A 9258-nucleotide genomic window follows, 5' to 3' on the forward strand; every position below is an offset into this window, starting at 1 on the left:
CGCTGTCGGGCTACCTTCTCCCGCTCTCACCGCCGGCCCCTAGGACTCACTGCCTGCACAATGCTCTGGGGCTGTTTCCCCACATGCTACTGCAGGGCTGTTCGCTGCGCTGCTCTGGGGCTTACAGCCCATGTACTGCTCTAGGGCTCACTACTTGCATGTTCTGGAGCATAAGGGCTTTCTTTTTTGGAGTTGCTGCTGGCTCCAATGCTGAGGGGAAAGAAGAAGAAAACAGGGAGAAAAAGGAAAGAGGAAAAAGGAGGAAAACAAACAGGCAGAGCAGAGGAGCTCCGACAGGTGCATTCAACTCTGCCACCATCTTGCAAGTTGGTCCTCTGTATCTTTTTCTTTCACTGGTGGTCTAAAAAATACACCCAGGAGTAACATTGTACCTATACTATTTCTTAAGCCTCACTAAATAAATTCTTATCTTGATTCTCTGTAGGAAGTTTTCTCTCCTCTATAAATTATCCTAAATGAATACTGCCACCCCTCCTCTCTCCCTTCCTTGCCTGTCTTCCCTAAATACTTTGTATGCAGGAATATTTAGTACCCAGTTCTTTTTTGAGTCAGGTCTCAGTTGTTGCTGCAATATTATATTCCCACGTAACTGCAATTCACCAACCTTATGACGTGTTTTGTACATTCATGTAATCGCACATAACTTAATTAATACATTCCCCTTATTCCAACCTCATCTAACTATTTCTTACTGTAGTGCTGTTACTCCTAATACATTTTGCGCTGTTATCCTACTTTTTGTTGCATCCTGGTCCCCAAACTCTGACCGAATTAGTTTAAAATCTTCCTGACAGAGCCTGCAATTGGACAGTGGTCCTGACTCTGTGAGGTGAAACCTGTTCCAGTCTATCTACCTCCCCAAGAGCCTGTCCCAGTGTCCAGGACTTGAACACCCTCTCTCTTGCACAGTGTCTCCAGCCAAGCATTCACCTACTCTGTTCGCCAATTTCTACACATTAGCATGTGGCACTCAGAGTATTCCAGAGGTTACTGCCTTATAAGGTCCTGGCTTCTAATCTTCCTAGCTTGCTGACATCGTATCTTTTTCTGCTCTGTCATTGATATTGATTTGGAACACGACATTTGGCTGTTCACCCTCCCCTTCAGGGTGATCTGCAGCCACTCAATGACACCCTTGACCCTTGCTCCAGGAAGACAATGTACAAACTTGGATTCATCTCTATGGCCACAGGAATACAATGTTGCTCCTCCAGCTGTGGAATACCTTATCACTATTTTGCTTTTCCATTCTTCCTCCTTGACTCCATGCAACTGAGCCACCCTTGGCACTACAGGTTGCTTCTGGGTGCACTTTCCAAATATCTTGAGCTGTGGGGCGACTGCACAGGGTATTCATATAGCTCTCAGCATCATAAATGCCTGTCTTGGGTCACCAATGGTGTGGCTATCCAGATTTCTTTTCAACTGAAGAACTAATTACACTCCTGTACTTGTTGCTTTCCCAGAACATAGTTTTTTTTTGTCACCGAGCTATTCACGCAGCCCTCCAGGTTTTACACGTTTTTAGCCCACACACAGGCCCAGGAGCCCTAAGAATCACTGTGCTGATTAATTTCGCATCCCAGCTCCCTGCTTATAGCTCCCCTCTGTGTCTGACCATATGGCTATCAACTTCCTTCCTGTTATATTTCTTTCAGTTCAAAAGTTGCCAGGTCACATGGACCAGTATTTCTTCTTATCCAAATTAGTTTGTTGTTTTATGATTGATGCAAATTCTAAAAAGTTCCCTAGACATTTTAAATAAATTATAAATTTTCTTTTCTGTACTGCTTCTGGATCAAAGTTAATCACACCTAACCTGCAGTGTTCCTCCAAACACTTCTATATCCCTCCGTTTTCAAAAGTCACTCAGTAATCTTTTCAATCATGCCTATTCTCACTGAGTTTTTTCATTTGATTTGAGGTATAATTGATATAAAAACAAAGTTACTGGAAAAGCTCAGCAGTCTGGCAGCATCTGTGAAGGAAGAAAACAGAGTTAATGTTTTGGGTCCGGTGTCCATTCATACATTCATACATATATAGAATATATTTTTCAGTCCTTCTGTGTTCAACTCAGTTCCAAAAACTAAATACAAGGTAATAAAATTTCGAAATAGTATTTAATTATTTGTGCATTTTAAATGGTATTGAATGCCAATTTAGTTCAAATTCTCACCTCTTCCTCAGAACCAGGTCATCGGACCCGAAACATTAACTCTGTTTTTTCCTTCACAGATGCTGCCAGACCTGCTGAGCTTTTCCAGCAACTTTGTTTTTGTTTCTGATTCACAGCATCCACAGTTCTTTCGGTTTTTATTTTGTACAATTGATATACTCGCTTATTAATTCTCACAATATGCTGGGGCAGCATTTATTGTCCCTTCCTAATTGATGTGGAAAAGTTGGTGGTGCCTCTTGTATCTCTGCAGTTCATGTGCTGTAGGTACAGCACAATGCTGTTCAGGAGGGAGTTCCAGGATTTTGACACAGCAACAATAAATGAACAGTAATATATTTCTAATTGTGGATGATGTGTGGCTCGAAAGAGAACTTGCAGGTGGTGTGCTGTTAGAGGAGCCTTTAGTGACTTGTTGCCAGTACATCTTTTGGATGGTACACGTTGTCACTGTGTGCATTGTTGGTGTAAGGAGTGAGTATTTAAAGTTTTGGATGGAGTGCCAATCAAGCATTTGCTTTGACCTGGTTGTTGTTGAGCTTCATGACCTTTGTTGAAGCTGCATTTATCCAGTTAAGCGGAGAGTTTTCAGTCACTGTCCTGACTTGTGCCTTATAAGTAGGCTTTGGCAGTCAGGAGGTGAGTCACAGCTTCTGAACTGCTCTTTTATAGCCATATTTTGTTAATGGTTGATCCAGTTCTGTTTCTGATCAATGGTAAGCCCTCAGGATGTTTGTAGTGAGGAATTCAGCAACGGTCAAGAGACAAGGGTTGGCTTCTTTTATGTTGAAGATGCTGATTGCTTGACTTTTGTATGGGGTGAATGTTACTTGCCACTTAGCCCAGTCCTGAAAGTTATCCAAGTCTGGCTGCACTTATACATGGATTGTTTCAGTGTCTGCAGAGTTGTGAATGGTATTGAACATTGTGCAGTCATCAGCAAACATCCCCAACTCTGACCTTATGATGGAGTTCATTGAAGTAGCTGAAGATGGTTGGACCTAGAACATTGCCCTGAGGAAACCTGTGCTCTTGTAGCACCGTGGAAGTGTCCCTACTTCTGAGCTAAAAGAGGTGTGTTCCAGAGATGTGGAATAGATTTTAAATTCTATGCCCTGAGGAACTCCTACTGGGATGATTGACCTCCATCATTCTAGCTGCCAAGTATGACTCAAACCAGCAGAGACTTTTGCCCCCGATTTCCATTAACTCCAGGTTTGCTGAGCTCCTTGATGCCACACTCCGGCAAGTCAATAACGCTTTGATGTCAAGGGTAATTATCCTTACTTCCCCTTTTTAAACCACTTCTTGTTCCTCCTTTCCATTTCTGTTTCCAGAAGAGGCTGTTATTTGGTTTGATTTGATGAAGATTGAAAATAAATTTTAAGATACAATAAACTGCACATAATTTCCTGAGGAGAAAAACATCTACAAGTTAGCTTTCTGGTTAACCTGTGCTTACAGGATTATCACAAGATGAACTGTCTTTAAGTTTCCATTTATTAAATAGAGTTGTTTTCTAGATCTATAAATTCAAATCAGCTTGTTTAAAGAAGTTAGCTGAATGTGTTGGGATAATTCATTTCCTGTTGCAAATCTCATACTGTTTTTATTTCCTGTGGCATGCTTCCTCTTCATTCCTTTCAAGTGTTGTTGAAAGGATGCAGACACTGTTTTTTCTGTTACAGCTACTTAAAAGGAAGTAGAATTTTTTTTAAAAAATGAGATCATTGTTTAGTGCATTATTCATTTGTTCAAAATGAAAGATTGTTTCCTGGATTTTCGTTAAAAATGTGAACCAAATAGCTGGGCTCCCATCTTTAACTTCACAACCTTTGCTGACTACACACACTTATAAACATCATGAGAAATGGTTGAAATATATACTCTGTCTGCCTCTGCAAAACTAGAATTGTCGTTGAAGTCTTTTCCACTTCATGATCCAAGTTAAATTATGTTTCTATTCCCTCATGCCAAGTACTGCAACACCAGTCTGAAGAGCTCTGATATCCTGGCACCTTTACTAACAATTTAATTTCATAACCTCAGATTTTTTCATAGGCTGTTACTTAATACACGTACAAAAGTAAATACTTCTTATTGTTTCCTCCTTTGTTTCTAGTCAGTCGATTTATTTTCTGAATTTTGTTCACCATTATGAGACAGTTGACGTTTATCTCTGAAATTCATTACATTTGCGAATCCAAATAAGTCTCACTTGTTTTTGACAATGTTTAGTACTAGTATCTAATCAGGTAGAGTGATATATTTTGAAATAGAAAGGAAAAGATAATTTCAGAAGTAAATTATACTGGTTCCATTGAAAAGAATTTTTCAACTTGCACAATGTTAACAATTCATTACTCTATCCTTGTATTCTAGTTTAAGCATATAAGCAAGAGTAGACTATGTGGCCTCTTGAGAATCTACTGCAGCGTTTATGACAAGTACGATTGAACTTTCAATCCAACTTTAACTTCTTGGCTTATCACGTATCACTTCATTGATTTCCTTGTTGTCCAACTGTATTATTCAATCGACCACAACCTCGGGGATGAAGAATTCCAAATGCTCTCAATTCTGTATATAGAATCATAGAATCCCTACAGTATGGAGCAGGTCATTCGTCCATCGAGCCCACACTGACTCCTCTGATGAGCAACCCAGCCCTCTACTCTAGCCCTGGGACTCTGCATTTTCAATGGCTAATCCACCTAGCCTGCAAATCTCCTGACACAATAGGCAATTTAGCATGGCTAATCCACTTAACCTGCACATCTTTGGACTGTGGGAGGAAACTGGAACACCCAGAGGAAACCCATGCAGACATGGGGAGAACGTGCAAACTCCACACGGACAGTTACCTGAGGGTGGAACTGAACACAGGTGCCTTGTGCTGTGAGGCTGCAGCGCTAACCACTGAGCCATCATGCCACCCCTAAGTGAAAACATTTATTTTCTCCTGTGTCTTAAATGACCTATGCTGAGATTATATTCCCCAGTTCTGGGCTCTTCAGCCAGGGGTAAACACCCCCAGCATCTACCCTGTTTATTTAACAATAATACATTTAAAGTAGATCACCTCTCATTCTCCTAAACTCTGGAAAATATGGGCCCATTACCTGAAGCTGCTTAATTTAGTAATGAATTTCCTCTTCTATAAGTTGGACTTTATTTTTTGAGTATATAGACACCATTTTCTTTAGAAATCATGATGCAGCCTCTGGCTTGAGAGCGAACTCCAAATATGTCTTGTATTTGGTTTAGAAATTGTACTCACATGATAATTGAAATGATGAAAACATTAAGAATGTAATCTACAAATAAGTTATAGGTACACTTGATGTACATTGTTCTATCTTTATATGTGTTTTATTATCCTGCATCAATCAGAAATATTTGATGTGTTTCTTGTTTCTCCTTCTCACATTAAATCCTTTCATAAACTGCCATGGAATAAAATGATTCCTGACACCTTAATGTAGAATTAGGCGATCATAACTAACTAACTTCTCTGTCTACAATCTCTGACCTGATTAAATTAAACTTAATGTTTTCCATGTGGGTTCACAGTTGACATACAGGCACAAAGCTTGCTCTTTCATTGCAGCAATAAAATTGTTGAAATGGGAGGGAGTTGGTGGTAGAGAATGAGGTGAGGGCCCTCAAAGCATCATAAAATAGCAACGAGAGAACAGTAAGGCCATTTTAGCCTGCGACACCATTTAATATGAATATAGCTGATCTACTTCAATTCCACTTACCAAACTGTTCCTCATTTCCCTTGATTCCTTCAGAGCAAAATTTTTCTTTTTCCATCTTTCAGACAAATATTTACAGCATTGTAATGTACTAATAACGTGCATGAGTATATGCGAATGAGCTGTAAGTTACGTCCTTGGTCACGTTATTGTCATCAATGTCGATCAGAACTGCATCTCTTTTATGCTGTTCTAACTTTTTATACTACAGAACTCGGGAAATGGTCCTTGACCAAACAAGGCATACAAGAACTGATGTATTTTTATTTTTGCAGGTGAATATAATCCCCATAATTGCTAAAGCAGACACAATCTCCAAGAGCGAATTACATAAATTCAAGATCAAAATCATGAGTGAATTAGTCAGTAATGGTGTGCAGATTTACCAGTTCCCAACGGATGATGAAACTGTTGCTGAGATCAATTCAACAATGAATGTAAGTTGTAATTACTTGTTGTGGCATGGGTGTATATTTTCTTTTTTGATATTTCAGTTACTTTGTAAGTTTACACTTTTTGGATATCTAATTTGTAATGCAGTATGATTGGATGCATGTTAATGCACTGCTTTTTTTAAACATATCATGAAATCTTATTAGAATAAATGTATTCAGTTTCAGGGTTGTAATACCATTTTGTCATTGTAATTTCAGAAGCAGGGAGATGTAGTGGTCCTTTGAGACAGTATGCCTTTGGGACAAGCACTAATATTTTGAACTTCACTACCTATGCTTAAAGAAATAAATGTTTTCTGTTTACAGTACTCAAATATCCTTGAGTATTGCATGTTAAAATTGATGCATTTTATATTTCACAATTAAGCATTGTAATAGGATTTTGTTCTTTTATAGATTATATATTTTCAATGCTATTTGTTCAACTTGAAAAACGTGCTCCATGTCAAAGAAAGTATTTCCATTGCAATGGAGATTCTGATAGAGTGCACCGTTACAGTTTCATTCTGTTGTAGACTAATACAGGAAGAACACATTTCTTTTTTTTTGTCTCCAGGGTCATCTTCCATTTGCAGTTGTTGGCAGCACTGAAGAAATAAAGATTGGTAATAAAATGGCAAAAGCTCGGCAGTATCCCTGGGGAGTTGTACAGGGTATGTTTGAGGAGGATGCATCTTTCTTTTTGTTCTGTCCTTACCATATTTCATGTGTTTAATGGTTGAAAGAACAATTGAGATTGCCAAGCAATTTCTTTGTGACAATTGATTGAAACAAAGCACTTTCCATCTATCTTTTGAATTTTGTTAAACAATTGGTATTCAGTGCGCTGCACTTTAACAGACATAATCAATGCATTGTACTTTTAAAATAGGTTAGTTTGTTTTGCTATTTTTCAAAGTAAAAATAATTCTGGTGGATATATTGGAAGGTATTCGTTGCTGTAATACCACTGAATTGTGCCAATTGGATCACAGTCAGTTTTCCCATATTGCTGCTTAATGCAGGCATTGACCTGACAAGACCGATGAAAGTAGTTACCAAGCTGGGATTTGGGTTCCCCACCAGTACATTATGCATATCATGGAGATAATTTCAAAAAATCTCTTAGAAGGAAAGAGCTTTTATCCATTCCAGTAAAGCTTTAATTCCCTTTTTTTGATAAAGATGTTTTTATTTCATAGTTTTTGATAAATCCTTTTTTAATGATATAAGCTATTAGTCAAAACACATCTACATTTCTCAATGCCTGCAACTGGCAATAGATTTGAGGTAAAACGGTAATCTGAAACCAAATGTAGTGTACCATGTACATAACAGTTAAATCTATGCTTAACATTAATTTTATGTAAGCAGAACATGTTGGGTCTGTAAAACAGTATATAATTCACTTTTTGCTTGTTGTCCAGTGTTCATACTGAACTGGATGATAGTACTGAATCAAGTAACGGTGAACCAGGTTATAGTACTGTACTACACAGGACTATAAAATTGAACTTGTTAGTATAATGATTCCACAGAGTGGATGATGATTTATGTCCAAAAGAAAAACTTTAGATTCTGGTAATTTTGCATCATTGTATTGGTGAATCAAGCCTACATTGCTTTTCAGCACCTGAAACTAGATTTGAAATACTTGTTTCTGAAAAAGATGCATGGTGGTCGTAAATAATCGTTAATTCCTTTTCAGGATAAATTATAACAGTGAAACCTCCATCTTTTAAAAAAAGACTTTGTATAAACGATATAGGAAGAGAAATGGTATGTCTGGGCATGATGATATTTATGGAAATGGTTTTCGTTATACGTGATTATTTTGTGGACTATAGCAAATATATTGGGGAAAATTAGCACCCTCGATGCCAATGGTTGCACTACTTCATGTCATTTTAGAACAGGTGCCATCAGTTGCACATAAACACTATTTTTAAATTAATGTGCAGTTTTTAAAATGCTGCAGTGCTCCACTTGCCAGCACTGCTCTCTTCTTGGAAAGCAGTGGACAAGTACTTTAAAGCTTTTGACAAGGTACAAGTGTTGTAGGAAAGTATCCCTCAGTCAGTCAGCATTGATTTGTGGAAACGTTAAGGAACTTGAAATTTTTTATACTTTAGGTTTTGTTGAAAGAATGCAGTAAATGACAAGAAAGTGTTTTCCCTTTTTTCCTTTCATGGGGAAAATGAATGACTTTATAGTGGAGAATGAAAGCCACTGTGACTTTGTAAAGCTCCGCGAAATGTTGATTCGTGTAAATATGGAAGATCTGAGGGAGCAAACACATGCACGTCATTATGAATTGTACAGACGCTGTAAACTGGAGGAAATGGGATTTAAAGACACGGATCCAGACAGCAAACCGTTCAGGTACAGAACTGATTTTAAAGTTGTTGGTGTTTGATCCTTCAGCAAGGATGATGCTGTTTAAATTTTGAGCAAAGCATTGATATTTTTCCTATTTAAAATCAAAATATATTGTATAGTGTTGATTTATTGAAAACTAGTGGAATAAAAATTGGTTTCTTTAATGTCCTGTCAGCCCCTGGGTTTATAATGATGAATTTTAAAAGTTGAGCTTCTGCATTTGAGACATTTGCCATATCCCTCTGTGGTTTTATGATGGTTTAATATCGAGTTTATAGATTAGGGAGGCCCAGGTTGAATGCATGTCCCAATCTTCATTCATTGAAGTCAAATTTAGGGGCAGTGTAGTGACTTCAGAGACCCTGAACTAGAGAGGGAGAAATTGATTTGTTATTCTGATCATATTTATTGATGCTTGTCTTTATTACATGTGAGTTTGGGCATTAGACAAATAAGGATCATATTCAACAGTGGTACCCTCTCC

The 9258-nt window shown here is 38.0% G+C and overlaps 1 protein-coding gene across 1 annotated transcript in view; it reads left to right on the plus strand.

The window, feature by feature from the left end:
- LOC125484558 (septin-11-like) overlaps positions 1–8811 on the plus strand; it is a 17397-nt gene extending 8586 nt beyond the window's left edge. Inside the window, exons 2-4 of the mRNA XM_048603883.1 lie at positions 6237–6398; positions 6973–7069; positions 8609–8811. Of these exons, the coding sequence (XP_048459840.1) occupies positions 6237–6398; positions 6973–7069; positions 8609–8811 (462 nt within the window). The remainder of the gene's footprint in view (positions 1–6236; positions 6399–6972; positions 7070–8608) is intronic.
- Positions 8812–9258: the final 447 nt, after the last annotated feature.

The sequence above is a fragment of the Rhincodon typus genome, chromosome 1 (assembly GCF_021869965.1).
Source record: "Rhincodon typus isolate 14 chromosome 1, sRhiTyp1.1, whole genome shotgun sequence".
NCBI lineage: Eukaryota > Metazoa > Chordata > Chondrichthyes > Orectolobiformes > Rhincodontidae > Rhincodon > Rhincodon typus.